The 16922-nt window shown below is 48.0% G+C and overlaps 2 protein-coding genes across 5 annotated transcripts in view; one reads left to right on the plus strand and one right to left on the minus strand.

Moving 5' to 3' along the window:
* STOM (stomatin) overlaps positions 1 to 2496 on the plus strand; it is a 30477-nt gene extending 27981 nt beyond the window's left edge. Inside the window, exon 7 of the mRNA XM_082625494.1 lies at positions 449 to 2496. Within this exon, the coding sequence (XP_082481620.1) occupies positions 449 to 643 (195 nt within the window). The 3' untranslated portion in view covers positions 644 to 2496. The remainder of the gene's footprint in view (positions 1 to 448) is intronic.
* Positions 2497 to 8463: 5967 nt separating this feature from the next.
* The window catches only part of GSN (gelsolin), a 57561-nt gene continuing 49102 nt past the window's right edge, over positions 8464 to 16922 (minus strand). For all 4 annotated transcript variants that reach the window (XM_082640369.1, XM_082640368.1, XM_082640367.1 and 1 more), the window contains 7 exons: positions 15467 to 15557; positions 13567 to 13737; positions 12768 to 12942; positions 11564 to 11688; positions 11227 to 11304; positions 9464 to 9524; positions 8464 to 8874 (listed from right to left, as the gene is read on the minus strand). In XM_082640369.1, coding sequence (XP_082496495.1) covers positions 8705 to 8874; positions 9464 to 9524; positions 11227 to 11304; positions 11564 to 11688; positions 12768 to 12942; positions 13567 to 13737; positions 15467 to 15557 — 871 coding nt within the window. In that variant the 3' untranslated portion in view covers positions 8464 to 8704. The remainder of the gene's footprint in view (positions 8875 to 9463; positions 9525 to 11226; positions 11305 to 11563; positions 11689 to 12767; positions 12943 to 13566; positions 13738 to 15466; positions 15558 to 16922) is intronic.

Here is a 16922-nt window from a genome sequence, read left to right on the forward strand (position 1 = left end):
AAAAATCCTACAGTGATCTTTTCATCAAAAAATACTTTTAATTATCCATCCGCTTGCAGTACAATAAGGTTCTCTTCCCTTTCTTTGAAATCAAAGAATTGGAAATCCATCTGACTTGCAAAAGGCTTTGTATCCAGTCACTGGGGTCATTCACTTTCTCAGCCCCTACACAGTATTCTGAATTGTCCCCTTGTTTGGTGCCCTAGAAATGGGAGAAAGGCAATAAATAGTCAAAGAGGATGTCTTGACCTCAGGCACATATTCATGCAAATCAGTTACAGGAAAAAGAACATACAGGAACTGAGTCTGGAAATTGATTTCCTTAGAATTATTCTGGCCGACTCCCGGGAAGGCTTTGTGTACCACCTGAGCTAGACGTACCCCGGTTTGAACTGCTCAACACCTGCCGTGTTCTCTGGCTTGACTTCTCCTTGCCACTGTTCTGTAGGTCATTGCAGCTGAGGGAGAAATGAATGCATCCAGGGCTCTGAAAGAAGCCTCCATGGTCATCACCGAATCTCCTGCCGCCCTTCAGCTCCGGTACCTTCAGACACTGACCACCATCGCTGCTGAGAAAAACTCGACAATCGTCTTCCCTCTGCCCATAGATATGCTGCAGGGCATCATGGGGGCAAAACAGTGAGCCATGTAGGCCAATGCAGAGATGAGCTCTTCCCTCCTAAGGATGAAGTGGGGACCAAACCAGCCTCTAACCCATAAGGAGGGCATAGGGCGGGAACCTTGACTTTCCTCCCTCCCTTCCTTTTTCCATATGTTGAGTGTGATGTTCTTAGAACGTGTAGTGCTCCTAGCCACAGACGAAGGTTGTTAGCTTGTAAATACTACGTGAGAGTGATGATTTATGTAAGATAATCTCTCACTCTAAAATACTTAAAAGTTCGTATTTTTAGATTGTCATGCGATAGGTTAAATCCATCTTCATTCGAATCTCACTGAGTCGTCCTGTGCCCTCTATCAGCAGCCAGGCCAAAAGCAGGAAGGCAGGCTGTCATCCCAACCTGACACCCTGGCTGGACAAATGTTTTGCAGAGAACAGTGACCTCGGGCGACAACCAGCTTCTCTGGGCCACATGTGCCTTACTTCCGGGGAATCTCAGCTAAGGAAATTTTCCAAACATCAGTTTACCTTCTAAACTCAAACTGCCCCACCCACACCCCCGATGCTGCAAAATAATCCTTACTTGAGGGTAGACATGCCCTTGCCAGTACCTGTTAGCACTGGAGAAAAAGGTGAGGATCAAGGAAAATGATCACCCTAACTCTTGAAAGACTTCTAAATCCATTGCTATAGAGGTCCTTTTAAAATAACGTGGGTGGTTTTTTTTTTTTTTTTTAACTTCTTTGAGCCCCTTTATGAGTAAATGATTCTTCTGTGGTCTTTCAAACCAGCTAAATACTTGTCACAAACGTGCTTTTTTTCTCACTTTTGCCTATTTTCATATATCAGGTTCTAAATAGTTGTGATTTTTTTAAAATAAAATTTTCTCTAAGTTCTATAAACCATTGTTTATATACCCATTTGAATAGCTTAAGGGACTAATACTTAAAAGAATATATCTTCAGAAAACCATTATATTTTACTGTCTGCATGCTGTCGACTCGTGTACACTGTGAGCTATCTTGGTTACCATTCATTAAGTAGTAGAAGGAATTCATAGTCTCTCGGGCACACAATATCCAAGGAGCTTGGGAAGATGCTCTCAAACTTAGCATATCTATATAGGTATAGGTCCTGTCGTATATGGTGATGCTGAAGGAGGAAGTGGTCAGCCCTTCTGAGCCACCACTGCTGTAATATTAAGAAGCATCTTCGGTTTCATAAACGCCTGTGAAGCCAAGTAACCTGGCATTCTTCTGTTGGTCTGGAAAGCCGCCTGGTGACATTTGTACCACTTCCTCTTTGAAGCTCTTGAGTTCACCTGGAAAAGTCTAAGAATAGCAGCTTCCTTACCCAAAGCTGCCCTTCATATCTGTCCTTAGGTGGGTCCCTCTGTCAAGTCCCAGCCTACAAGAGTCCCCTCCCCGACAGCCCACTTCTAAGGTTATTTTACAAAACCTTGAACCACGGTGCATCCAGGTGCCTGGCTGAGTTCCTTAGATACACAATATACAGAGCACTTTGGCTTGGAACTCAAGCTGCGTTTATATTTTGAATTTTTAAATAACGATTTTGTCTCTTTTGTGAGGTGGCTCACCCTCGGCCACTGAGGACCAGGAGACAACCACATATCCTGGCTGAAAGTCTCTCGTCGGACTTAGAGGTTCAGTACTTTCTGTTCCTTGAGTCTATCTCCAGATACCAAACAACCTTCGCTCTTCTGCCTTGTGGATTCATAGTCCAAAAGGTTGGAATTAAATTGCCTGGGAGGGAGGAGGCATAGAAGGAGCTCTAGGATGACAGTGTTAGTACAAGAGTTTTTTCCAGGTGGCCTCCCTTTCCAATGCTGTATATAATAAAGTGTGCACTTTTACTAATTTTGTTTGGGTGAGAGAAGTTTTCTTTGGGTGAGTCTGTTTCTGCCTGCATTTAGCGTATGTGGATTTCGTTTTTCAGAAGCGGCACATCCGTTCCTCCAGTCCTGGACTAGCCGCTTTGACTTCTGTGTGCTTTTCCTGGGCCAGAGGAGGAGGAGAGGCCGTGGTCCATCTGCCGTCTCTCATGTCTTGGCTCCCTCTGGTGCACCTGCCTGCAGTTTCCCTGGGGAGTTTGAGATTGATGAACCCTTGGCTGGGCTCGTTTCCCTTTGCCTTAATCCAAACAGGACAGGACCTCACTTCTTGCTGTCACCCAGCTAATCACACTGGCATACCCCCTACTTAAAAAGAGAAATAAATGATATAAAACTAATGGGTGTTACCTGCCACATTCAACCCTCAAAGAACCATCTTGAATTAATGACTACTGCTTGTGGAGCACTAGGTACCTGTCCCTGTGCTCAAATACTTATACATACATTCTATCATTTTATCTTCAAAACAACTTGATGAGGGACTTCCCTGGCGGTCCAGTGATTAAGGCTTTGTCTTCCAATGCAAGGGGTGCAGATTCATTCCCTGGTCAGGGAGCTAGGAGCCCACATACCTCGGGGCCAAAAAACCAAAACATAAAACAGAAGCAATATTGTAACAAATTCAATAAAGACTTTAAAAATGGTCCACATCAAAAAAAAACTTTAAAAAACAAAAAAAGGACTTCCCTGGTAGCACAGTGGTTAAGAATCCGCCTGCCAATGCCGGGGACACGGGTTCGAGCCCTGGTCCGGGAAGACCCCACATGCTGCAGAGAAACTAAGCCCGTGCGCCACAGCTACTGAGCCTGCGCTCTACAGCCCACGAGCCACAACTACTGAGCCCGCATGCCACAACTACTGAAGCCCATGCGCCTAGAGCCCGTGATCCGCAACAAGAGAAACCACCGCGATGAGAAGCCCGCGCACCGCAACGAAGAGTAGCCCCCGCTCGCCACAACTAGAGAAAGCCCGCGTGCTGCAACGAAGACCCAATGCAGCCAAATAAATTTAAAAAAACATTTATTAAAAAAAAAAAAAACAGCTTGATGAGACACATTTTTAGCCATTTTATCGATGAGGACCCTGGGGCTGAAAGGTTAAAAGTTACCCAAAGTCACATGGGTAGTTAGGAGCTGACTCGGGATTTGAACATGCATCTAACGCCAAAGACTCCTAAGTTGTCTGAATGTATCCTGGCGAGGCAGTGCCTGCCTCCTCCACTTTCATATACACACCACCACCCACAGTCTTTTTATATGTAGATCACTTTTCAAGACTGTCAACTTTCCTTTGACTAGTGAAACTTTGCATTCATACCCAAGCAGGCCTTAAACTCTAGTTTTGGACCATCAGATCTAGGCTTCGGTCCAAATGAAGTAAGTAGATTGGGTGTTGGTTACCACAACATTGTTAGAACACACTGGCCTGAGGGGGAGGAAACCAGGGTTCCATGGATCTTTGAAGTTTCGTGGCCTTTTAAACTATATTATCTCTGTGAGCTTCACCATGCTAGGCTTCACAAGGGCTAGTAAATGGTGAACCACCTGTTTCCAAACTTCTTTTTAGCAGCAACCCCCTTTTTTCTTTTTCCAAGGAAACTATAAAGTAAAAGATTTAAAATGCTTATCAGGATCAATTCTTAAGTTCACATTTATAACATTTACTTAATATCAATCGATGAGGCTGTTTTGAAAAAATTTTAATCAGAGTTACAAAAGGCAATTACAGCCTTAAATTAGGCTCTACATTCAATTTCTCCATTTTGTTTCAAGTGTCTGTGATATTTGTTACCACCTTAAAAACAGAATTTGAATCAAACATTTGTAAAATCACTGAAGCACCTCATAGAATTCTACAGATCCCAGGTTTTTTTTAAAAAATAAATTTATTTATTTATTTTTGGTTGTGTCGGGTCTTTGTTTCTGTGCAAGGGCTTTCCATAGTTGCAGTGAGCGGGAGCCACTCTTCATTGTGGTGCGCGGGCCTCTCACTGTCGCAGCCTCTCTTGTTGCAGAGCACAGGCTCCAGACGCGCAGGCTCAGTAGTTGTGGCTCATGGGCCTAGCTGCTCCACAGCATGTGGGATCTTCCCAGGCCAGAGCTCGAACCCATGTCCCCTGCATTGGCAGGCAGACTCTCAACCTCTGCGCCACCAGATCCCAGTCTTTAAATCACTGAACTTGATGCTTTTCCCGCTACACCCTTGAACGTGTAAATTGACCTCAGATAGGTCATACCCCTTTCTGAGCCTCATTTTCTTCACCTGTAAAATAAGAAGTTGAGTTCCACCTGTTTGGGTCTCAGACCTTTAGAGAAAGTGTTGGAAGCTATAAGCACAAATTTGTACACAACTTTAAGAGATGCACTGACCCCACCACCATGCCTGTCCAAAGACTCGAGAACCATTGGACTAGATAGATGATCTTTCAGATCTGATCTTTAAGATCTTTTCTAATTTCAGCAGCTCTGGGCTCAGATCAGGGTGGGATTTGCCTAAAGCAGTCACACTTGCGAATAGGATGCAGCCCTTTTCAATCCACCCTATAGCCAGAGTTTGTTGACAAAGGAAATTGAACCGACTAACAGATTTCAGGAAGCTCTAGAAACTTAGTAACCATAATGGAGGCTGGGAATCTTCCTGCAAAGATTCTGAAAACAAAACAAAACAAAACAAAAAAACAGGCTGGAAATTAAGCCCTCTGAAAGCCCACTTATGAGAGCATATAAGTGTGCTTATGGTTTAATTTGATTTGAGTTGGTTTTCCACTGCTTACAGCCAAAAATATCCTATCTGATCCACAGTGTAGTGGGTCTTTACCTCCATGGTTATGTACTAAGTCCTGCTGTGGACTAGGCTCTTTGGTTTTACCAAATAATAATAATAACATTTTTACCATTTTTGAGCATTTACTATGTGCCAGGTATTGTATTAAGCATAATCTCATAAAAGTCTTAGTTGGGTAGGCTCTGTTCTTATTCCCATTTTGCAGCTAAGGAAGCTACAAAGAATTGAAGTAGGATTACACTGCTGATTAGTGGTGTAGCTAGAATTTGAACCCAGGTCTGACTTCAAAGCCCCACTTTCAACCCCTATATTGTACCACCTCCAGTTAGGTACTATATGAATACAATATTACCATTTTGCAGGTGGGGAAGCTGAAGCTCACAGAAATTTTCTGTCCTATCCCTAGTGCCTTGCACATGGCCTGGCATAAATATATATCTGTTGAACTGAATTGTCCAAGATAGGATTCAGGATCCAAGCCCAGACCAACCTCTTTCCAAGAGACGCCCCCTGGGCACCTGTCATGGCATTTCACAATGACTTCTCCATTGTAGATGATGGAATCCAACGTCTCTCAAAAACCGTTAGGAAGAGAAAAATGTGTGGTTGAAGTGATAGTGTTCCTGACTCATTATTTTGTCTTTGAGAGAAAAAAATATGGAGTCCAAGCAACTCCATTGCCTCAGACAACTTCCTTTCTCAGAGTAGGCAGACCTCTCTCTCTGAAGCCACAGACACTAATAAACCAAAATTGGCCAATAAACTGCCTTGAATGCCAATAAATGGAAATGAAGAATGCATGGCAGTTTCACCTGCCTTTTTTTTTTACATCTTTATTGGAGTATAATTGCTTTACAATGGTGTGCTAGTTTCTGCTTTATAACAAAGTGAATCAGTTATACATGTACATATGTTCCCATATCTCCTCCCTCTTGCATCTCCCTCCCACCCTCCCTATCCCACCCCTCTAGGTGGTCACAAAGCACCGAGCTGATCTCCCTGTGCTATGCGGCTGCTTCCCACTAGCTATCTATTTTACGTTTGGTAGTGTGTATATGTCCATGCCACTCTCTCGCTTTGTTCACCTGCCTTTGACCTTCCACAGCAAGCTGGCTCTGTCTAGAGAAGCCTCCACCTTCCTCTAGTGAAGGCCCTACAAGCTCTAGGTGGTTAAAGGCTGCCTTTGTTCCAGAACTTTGCATTTGTCAAGTTGATAGCTTTGACCATGAAAGTGGCCCTTTGGAGTAGAGGTAGGCATTACAAGATCAAGTTCAAACCCCTCAGCGTGGCATTTGAGGCCCTCTGTGAACTCTCTGCTTCCCCACCTTCTGCTCCAGCCCCCTGGGCTGCTGTCTGTCCCTGAGTACAACATTCTCCCTCAGAGCTCCATCTTTGTATAGATCCATACCCTGCCCGAGATGACCTGACTCCCGCCCACTCCATGTTTCACCTGGAAAACTCCTTCCCCACTACTCTAGTCAGTTCTGCGATGAATCAGACTCTATTGAGGTAGGGCCCCTAGGGAATTTACGGTTTTAATAACTCCCTGGGCAATTAGGGTGATCAGCCAGCTTTGGAAACAACAGTGTAAACACACACACACCCGTCCCACCACATAAACCCTCACACTGGTTTCTGTTCTTCCGCGGTCCTAGGAACGGGAGTTTTCCCTCTGTAACTTGATGGGGATGGGGGTGGTGGTGGTGGCATAGAACAAAAGGGAAAACGCGGAGAGAAAAGACCAGAAGGATAGAGGGGAGGGAAGGGGATCTGTCTCCCAGCAGTTCCTTGGACTGGTTTGGCATCTCCATGGAGAAAAGGTTTAGAGACATAAGTTCACGGAGACGTCTAAGAGGAACTTCGTGACAAGCAGAGCATCAGTGAAGTGTCAGGGTCGAGGGGACCAAGTGGGGCACAGAGGAAGTCCCTCTTCCACGCCCCAAAGGCTGCAAATTTCGGGAGCATCCAGGGGCACCTCATGTCAGCAGAAACACCCGTGGGAACCAGAGGAAGCGAGGAAGATCCAGGCAGATGTTACAGGGTGTGGTACCTTGCCCACTTTCTACTATAGGGAATGGAAGTGACTCAGGGGTCCAGCTGCTGGCTTTGAACTCCTGCCGACAGTGCTCCAAGGCCAGGCCTCCCAATGACTGAGTGTAGTGGGGAGATAAGACACACTCCGCCCCTGGGAGACCTTCAAATCCTTTGTGGGCTGATTTGACTTAGGCTCCAGAACATTTTAAATCAAACAAATATTCGTACACCAAGGTTCACAGCAGCATTATTCACAATAGCCAAAAGGTGGAAATGACCTGAGGGTCCATCGATGGAGGAATGGATAAATAAGTTGTGGCATATACATACAATGGAATATTATTCAGCCACAAAAAGGAATGTCATTCTTACATGTGCTGTAAAATGTATGAATTTTGAAAACATTGTGCTGAGTGAAATAAGGCAGACAGAGGACAAATGCATGATTCCACTTACATGAGGGACCCAGAATAGGCAAATTCATGAAGACAGAGAGTGGAATAAAGGTTGCCAGGGGCAGAGGGGAGGGGGGAATGGGAGTTATTGTTTAATGGGCACAGAGTTTATGTTGGAGATTATGAAAAAGGTTTGGGTATAGACAGTGGGGACGGCTACATAACATTGTAAATGCATTTAGTGCCACTGAATTGTACATTTACAAATGGTCAAAGTGATAAAATATTATGCTCTGTATAGTTTACTGCAATAAAAAATAATAACAAAAATGGGACTCTATCATTAAATTTTTTTTTTTTTACTCTGGCTCAAGGACTCCCCAGAAGCTTTGCTGAAGCTTGCTGGACTGCACGGCCATCTAAGATGCATCCACCCAACCCCTCTTCCTCCCTCCTTCACTTGGGGTCAGACTTGCATCTCAGTCTGATGGCTCTCCAGCCTCCTGGTTGCCTCCCAATTTCCTTCAACATAAGCATTTTACCCGTAGTACAATCTATACCCATTTCACCTCACTGCTTCTCAGAGGACCATGATTCACACACGAGGTGAATGAAACTCACTCACTGGTTCACAGACACAAGCCATGCCTCCCCCTTCCCCTTCCTCGCCCCGGGGCCCTTCTCAGAACAATGACCAGGACAAATGAGCCACAGCAGGGTAACACACTTCAAAAAGCTTTTTATTGAATTCAATTACTTCCAAAAGCACAAATATTTGAGACAATTTTGCAAGGACCCTGAATTTTTGCAGGGCTGTTTTTGGCTACTGTAAAAAAGCAAACAAACAAACAAAACAACAACCTCACACACACACACCAGAGTGGCCCTGCTTGCTGTAAGGTCTCCTTGCGGGATGGACAGTTCTGAAAGGCACTGACCAGTAACAGGGTGGGGACTTCCTCAGGCAGCCAGCTCAGCTAGGGCCCTGTCCAAGGGATCCATAGACCAATAGTTGTCATCCCAGCCAAGGAACCAGCCCACGAAGGAGGGAGGCTCAAAGCCTTGCTTCACCATGGTGATAGGGGTCCGCCTATCACGGTTAGCTGGGTCTGTTTCGATGTACCGCTTAGCTGCAGACACACAGGCAGGAGAAGAATCCTTAGGGTCTCCCTCGCCAAGGAGAGATGGTTCCCTGCCTAAGATGGTTTTTGGTCCCACTGTCCCCAAGGCCCAACCCGGCACTGGACACCACCATCCCTTAAAGGCAATGACACCACATGACTCCTCCACCGCCCTGCCCAGGAACACGGGAAGGAAAGGGGGTCACAGTTTAACCTCCAGCTTCACAAAGCTTATGTCATTTTTCTTTAGCCATCCCCTACTGGAAGATATCAAAGAACCAGCTTTTGTGTTTCCAGCTCCCAAATCAGATCTACTCAGCTACCAGGGATCTGCTTTCTCCCATCTAAATCCTGACAAGTTTGGTCCTTGGGCATTCTGGGAATCTGAAGCAGCTCCTAGCTGCTGCTTCCTTTTGGTGGGACCTAAGCCTTCTGCAGGAAGTGAGCTGTCCTTTCACCATCCCAGAGAGGGCTCACCGGGGGCTGATCACAGATGCGAAAGTCCCCACCCCCACTGTCACAAACGCCCAGACCCGCACAGGAAGCTGCTTCCACCCCACCGCATGACACAGACACACAGGCACCCTTGGGTCCTCACCAGAGGTCAAGGCTTCCGTCTTTTCCTCTTCTTGAGAATCCTTTCCAACCCAGACAAAGACCTGGAAGAGAGGCACGAGATGAAATAGCGTGAGGCATGCTGACTCCACACGCTCCTGGAGGAAGAGTGGGAGGTTCCAGATGAGGACCAGACACCCCCTCCGCTGACAGAGCCCACGGACCGGGACTCCAAAGATTTGGAACAGAGACAGCAAACTGGTGACCTCCAACCTGCTCTGTAGGCCCACCACCCTCTGGGGGGTGGTCTGCTTCCAGACAAATTGAGTGACTAGTGGATTACATTCAATCCAGACTTCCAACTTCCCTTGCAAACGGGGAGGATCTGGCAGCTTCACCCGCACGTGGATGATGAAGCTGAGCTGCTTCTCTCAATGGGAAGTTCCAGTTTGCCTCAGACTCCACCATGCCTTCATGTCTCCCCAGCTCAGCCTGCTTCACTCACTAACAGGTGCCGTCAGCCACTGAGGTTGAGACCCCTCTCTAGAAGTTCAGAAATGATCCCTTTCCGGGCATTTACTTGTTCAACAAATGAGCAGCCTAACATATGCTCACTGGTTTCTTCACCCAACGAATATGCATTAAGAGTCTGCTATGTGCCAGTCTCTGTGTGTCTGAGCCAACATGGTCTAAGGCTTGGAATAAAAACAACTCACCACCACTACCACCATCTTGAATCTTATGACAAGCTTTTAACACCAAAAAATCTATCCAGCTGATTTTTATGTATCATTTATTTTGATGTGTATCTAAAATATCTTAAAGAGCATGTCATTGATAAGATGGTATTAGACAATAAAATGCCAGACTTCCTTGCCCTTACTTATTTACAAATGTGTTCCCTACTGCAATACATCGGCCCAGGTATTGTGACTGCACTGCATCAACACCAGGTATCGTGACTGTACTGCCCATCACAGGACTCCCAGCATCACAGCATTTTGCCTGGAAGACAGTGGTGCTTCATAAATGTTGGCCGATGGGCTTCCCTGGTGGCGCAGTGGTTGAGAGTCTGCCTGCCAATGCAGGGGACAAGGGTTTGTGCCCCAGTCCGGGAAGATCCCACATGCCGCGGAGCGGCTGGGCCCGTGAGCCATGGCCGCTGAGCCTGTGCGTCCGGAGCCTGTGCTCCGCAACAGGAGAGGCCACAACAGTGAGAGGCCCACATACCGCAAAAAAAAAAAATGTTGGCCGAGTGAGTGAATAAACAGATGAACGCACAGATTAAGTAGTAAATGGAACAAAGTTGCCAGCAGCTGAATGGCTAAACTGCAAACCTTTTGGTACTGATCTTCCAACTGGGGAGCCCAAGAAACAGCCCTGCGGGTCGAGGGGAGTCTTACACCTGCATGGCTGCTATCTCTAACCCTGACAACTCTGGGAGAAGCCAGCTTGATAGGAGGGGTTATGGACTGCCACCCCCCACGAGAATGCAAGCCCCGTGGGGACAGGGAAATGTCTACTTCTAGGTGACACCGGACAGTTTATGCCTGCATGTGACATGCTGCAAAGTTCAACTTTCTTTACCAACAGATTTAAAGGAAGAGTTCATGCTCCCCTAAGGCCTGGGAAATAAAGCTGGTCGTCTGATTTGCATTTATATGGTGCTTTGCAGTTGGCAAGGAGATTTTATCTACCTCTCATCTGTTTGGATTATGCAAGGTAGGTACCACCATGCCCATTCTGCAGATGAGGAAATGGAGGCTCAGAAAGGGAAAGTGACTTGCAGCACCGTGCTTCACCCACCTGGTCCCAGGTGTCCAGAAGCATGACATCATCGGTGGCCAGGTCTTCCTGCATGAGCTCGCCAGGGACCTCTTCGATCTGGGAAGGAATGGAAGAGGTTAATAACAGCGCACCAGCAAGCCGCTCCCCCCCGCCCCCCCCCCCCCCCCCCGTAGGCCTGCTCTATCTGCCCCCTTGAGTGAGATGCAGAGCTGGCTCCAACCTGCACGGGTCTATGCTGGTCTGTCAGAAGGGTACTCTCCCTGCCCCTGCTGTGGCTGCAACAGCTCCGCTCCCTGGAACACACCTCCCAAGGAGCAAGCAGAGGGAGCGCCCTCCGCCCTCCGCTGGGACTCACCACAAAACGTCCGATCTTGTTGGAGCAGGCGAAGAGGCGAGGAGGGTGGGCATCCATCTTCTTGTCCTTCAGCCGTGGGGACGTGCGGTAGGCGGCCTTCCCACCCAGGGCCTCCCAGAAGCTGTCTGTGAGGGCAGGCCACACCAGTTACCAACTGACACCACCCTCCCCCCTCCAGCACTTCTCCTTAGACCCTGGGACAAACCCTGCCCTAGCACAACCAACGGCTCTCAATCTGCAGCCTGCATCTTAAAGTCCCAGGGCGCCAAAGAAGGAAGGGGCCTGAGGGATTCGACGGTGATGAAACGGAGGCCTAGAGAGGGAAGACTTGGCAGTGGACACACAGCCAGAACTACTTCTGGTTTGAGACTGACGACAGCACCGCGGGATGGGGATAATTAGCCCCGCTCAACATATGAGGCGGTTGAGGCTCAGAGAGGTTAAGCAACTCACCCAACATCACACAGCTAGTATGCTGTAAAGCCACCTTACCTGACGCCACGTATCATTTCCACTATACCTGCTCTGTCCACATGTGCTATTTAAATTTAATTGCGTTTTCCCACCAGTCACATTTAAATATTCATTAGCCTAAACATGTGACTAGTGGCCACCAAATTGGACCTGGCAGACATAGAACATGTCCATTCTCTCAGAAGGTTCCAGTGGACTGTGCTGCTCTAGACAGAACGACTCTTCCCCATTTCTGCTAAGCGTCAAGGAGGGATTGGGCTTAAAAGTAAGAATAGAAAGACCTAGGGTTGGCTTAACAAAGGTGTTCCTGACCCATGCTCTGGAAACAAAGCAGGCTTGTGGCATTGTGACCCCTCTTCCAGCTGACTTCTCCACCTGCCCCAGCCCACACTGAGCTCTCCTTTCTCTAACTCCTGGACGCCTCCCTCTCACTGACCATAGTCCTCATTTTGATCTAACTCACTTTTTTTTTTTTTTTTTGGCAGCGCTGTGGCATGCGGGATCTTAGTTCCCCGACCAGGAATTGAACCCGTGCCCCTGTGGCGAAAGCACAGAGTCCTAACCACTGGACCGCCAGGGAATTCCTTAACTCACTTTTATTAACACACATTAGGGAACAGGTGCTCAGGAGAGGGGGGAGGATATAGAAACCCCCAAGCAGACAGAAGGGAGGGAAACATAACAGCTGCATCCCCAGAGAGCAGCAGGCCCCTCCGCCCCTTGCTCCTACCTGGCTCGCTGCCTTCTGCCACCTGCACAGGTTGGGCCCGAAGCACCTGGAGCAGCTCCTGGGCCCCAGTCTTCTCTGCCTCGCTGGCTCCTGTACCCACCCACAGGTAGGCGGCTGAGGGGGTTTTCAGGACAAAGGCATCGTTGGAGTTCAGCACGCCAGCCTTGGGGATCACCTGGGAGGGCAGTCCTCGATTAATCAGGAACCAGATAAAATGTCCTCAGCCCCCTCCTCGTAGCCCAGGAGACGCTGCAGCAGGACCAGCTCTTAGGTGAGGGCTTGGAAGAGCACATACCCCATCAGAGCTGAGGACACAACCTTTGGGCACTGAGGGCCTTAGTTGACTCCCAAGAGTCATTAGTACACTGTGGCTAGCCAAGGAGATTCTAGAAATCTGGGCTGCATTAACAGAAGTTGGGTGCCCAGAACAAAGAAGGTGATAGTCCCGTTCTCCTCTAGGCTGCTCAGTAGGATTATGTTCAGACCTGCACCTTCCACCATGAAAGGGAGAGCAGCCAACTGGAATGTAATGAAGAACAATGTCCAGATTGTGAAGAATGGACTACCTGTGAGATAGTGAGCTGCCCGTTATGGAAGGTATGCAAGAGGCAATGGGCATTTCTTGAAACAAGGGGAAATCTAAGACATACAATCCTGCTGCCTGGGCAGGAAGGTACAAAAAGCTGCTTCTTAACCCCTCAGCCAAACCCACCCAATCCCATGCCCGGAGATCTCCCCACCAAGCCTGGGAGGTTTCAGAGAGGCCAATCCTGCCTGGGGTCCAGGGCCTGCGTGTTACCTCAACAGCTCGGGTGGCTCCAGAACTGCTGGCCCGGACCTGGAAGAGGCGGGTACTGGCAGGAGCTGTCTGTCCACCCTCGCGGGAGGTGCCACCCCTGTAGATGATCATGGGTTTCCCGCCAAACAGGCTCATGAGGTGAGGAGGCTCCTTGCCTTGGACCACACGGCTCTGGGAGGGAGACAGGAGAGCAAGTCAGGAAAGGGGGTGGGAACATCAGTCCTGTACGACACCAGGCTCACCACCACCCCCTGCAGCCAGCACAGCCTGGGCTCACCCCTCAAATAAGGCCGTCACACTTGGGTCTGTGCACGGGTGATGCATGACCTACAGCACACAGGGGCTGGCAGGGGAACAGGAGTTCCAGGAAGGCCGGACACAGCACTATTGCCTGAGGCCCCCCGGGCACTGCCTTGGCCGCTCCCCTCCCACGAGGCCCTGCCTTGCTGAGCCTGAGTCTAGTCCAAGAACCAAGAGAGCCCACGTTTGCAAATATTCCCTTAAATGGAAGCACAGGGACTGTTCGTGCACTTTCTTCCAGGATGGTGATGTCAGCCTCAGGCATGAGAGCTGGCAGAGTGGTGAGAATAGAGCCTTCCAGATCTGGAGAGACCCCTTCTACACAGCCAGCGCACCCCACAAGCAGACTGCAGTCAAGGGCTTGGTGGTGGGAGGGAGAGGGCAAGGAGGTCTAAGATATATCACATCTGCTTCTGCCCTGTGTGCCCATTTCATTTCGGATCCCAGCTGTGACCCTGGCTAGCTAAATCTAGAAGACAATCGCACGTGTGGGTTGGGGGTATTGTAGTCACTTCCCAACGTGGGCCACCACTGCTGGGTCAGAGCTCAGATCCAAGCTCTGCCCTGACAGCGAGAATTCAGGCACGGCCCTCAACCTCTCAGTTTCTTCCTCTGTGAAATGGGGCCAAGAATGCTACTCCTAAGGCTGATGTTGGGCAGTAATCATCCCACTCAGCACCCGGCACCCAGCCTCCAGGACCCAGAGGATCCCACTGTCATGGTCAAAGTTCAGGGCACCAACCCCGAATCTGAATCCAGAGCCCTGCTCACTCCAAGGGTAGGATAGAGAAAGGAGGATTCTGGCTGCTTCTCCCATGTCTCCCCCACCTGCTGCCCTCCAGGGCCCAACATTGTAGCCAGAGCAACCTTTTAAACCTATGAATCCCTTCACATTACATTTACCATTTTAGCAACGTACCCCTCCCTCTACCTGGAATATGCCTGGCTAACTCCTACTCATCCATTAGGTCCCAGCTGAAAAATCCCTCCCTGAATGGGGGCCTTGTCTAATCCAATTAGCTCCTACTTGGGATCTATGTGTCCTTATACTTAACACACCTGTATAAGGGGTCTATTATGGGCCAGGCATGGCTCTAAATGCTTTACAAATGTTAACTCTTCATTCTCACAGCAATCCTGTGAGATAGGTACTGGGGTTATTAACCCCAGTTGGAGAACACAGAGGCATAGAGAGGCTTAGTGACCTGTCCAAGGCTGCCCAGAGGTGAAGACTAGATTTAAACCCAAGCAGGCTAGCTCCATGTCCGTCCTCTGAACTATACCACCACACTGCCTCTCCTGCTCCTCTGGGTGTCTTATCATTTTCACTCACTGCACACGTTGTTATGTGTGATTGTCCGTCCTTTGCCTGCATGTCTGCTGAACATCTTTCTCCCCCCTAGACTGTAAACCACATCACAGCAGTTTAGGGCAGGGCAGGGGTGGGATCTATGTGTTCATGGCTGCAGACGCAGTGTCAGAGCCCTGCATAAATGTTCGCTGAAAGGATGGATGGATGAATGGAATGATGGACAGTCAGATAGATGAGTGAACAGATGGACAGGGCCCAGGGTGCGGCCCCGAGGGACAATGGGCTCACCTGGACAGGGGTACCTCCCAGCTCCTCATCCAGCTGGGCAGTCAGGATGGCAGATGCGGCGACCTCATCCTGGGTGGACTGGGCACCCTGCCTAGAAGGGAAGTGATACTCAGCACTGAGGTTTGCAAAGAGCCCCGCGTCTCTCCTTCACCCCGGGCCTGAGAAACCCACAAATCCCCAGATTATAGGCAATGAAACTGAGACACAGAGAGGAAAAGGGGTTCTCTCAAAAGCAACCAGTGCCAGGAAGCAGACCAACATGCCACAACCCCCAGCTCAGCATTTCACCTCTTATAGAGATCTGACCACAACCAACAGACTTCCTTATCCTAAATCTGCCCTGCAGGGATATTTATAGTCGGTGGCTTTCTGCCCCACCTCTTCCTATTACTGTCTAAATTTCTCATAACCAACATGTGTTATCTGTATAAGCACACAATCTGACAAATCAACGTGCTGATGTAGCTATTAAAAAAAACAAAAAGGCTTCTTGTGAATTTTGTACCATGTGTGTATTACCTTGTCCAAAAAAATTTCTTTCAAGCTGCTTTTAAAAGTCTGAGGTTGTCATCATTAATCATTAGAGAAATGCAAATCAAAACTACAATGAGATATCACCTCACACCAGTCAGAATGGCCATCATCAAAAAATCTGCAAACAATAAATGCTGGAGAGGGTGTGGAGAAAAGGGAACCCTCTTGCACTGTTGGTGGGAATGTAAATTGATACAGCCACTATGGAGAACAGTATGGAGGTTCCTTAAAAAACTAAAAATAGAACTACCATACGACCCAGCAATCCCACTATTGGGCATATACCCTGAGAAAACCATAATTCAAAAAGAGTCGTGTACCAAAATGTTCATTGCAGCTCTATTTACAATAGCCAGGACATGGAAGCAACCTAAGTGTCCATCGACAGATGAATGGATAAAGAAGATGTGGCACATATATACAATGGAATATTACTCAGCCATAAAAAGAAATGAAATTGAGATATTTGTAGTGAGGTGGATGGACCTAGATTCTGTCATACAGAGTGAAGTAAGTCAGAAAGAGAAAAACAAATACCCTATGCTAACACATATATATGGAATCTAAGAGGGAAAAAAAAAGGTCATGAAGAACCTAGGGGTAAGACGGAAATAAAGACACAGACCTACTAGAGAATGAACTTGAGGATATGGGGAGGGGGAAGGGTAAGCTGTGACAAAGTGAGAGAGTGGCATGGACATATATACACTACCAAACGTAAAATAGATAGCTAGTGGGAAGCAGCTGCATAGCACAGGGAGATCAGCTCGGTGCTTTGTGACCACCTAGAGGGGTGGGATAGGGAGGGTGGGAGGGAGATGCAAGATGGAGCGGATATGGTGATATTTGTATATGTATAGCTGATTCACTTTGTTATACAGCAGAAACTAACACTCCATTGTAAAGCAATTATACTCCAATA

The sequence above is a fragment of the Mesoplodon mirus genome, assembly GCF_964341445.2.
Source record: "Mesoplodon mirus genome assembly, chromosome: 1".
NCBI lineage: Eukaryota > Metazoa > Chordata > Mammalia > Artiodactyla > Ziphiidae > Mesoplodon > Mesoplodon mirus.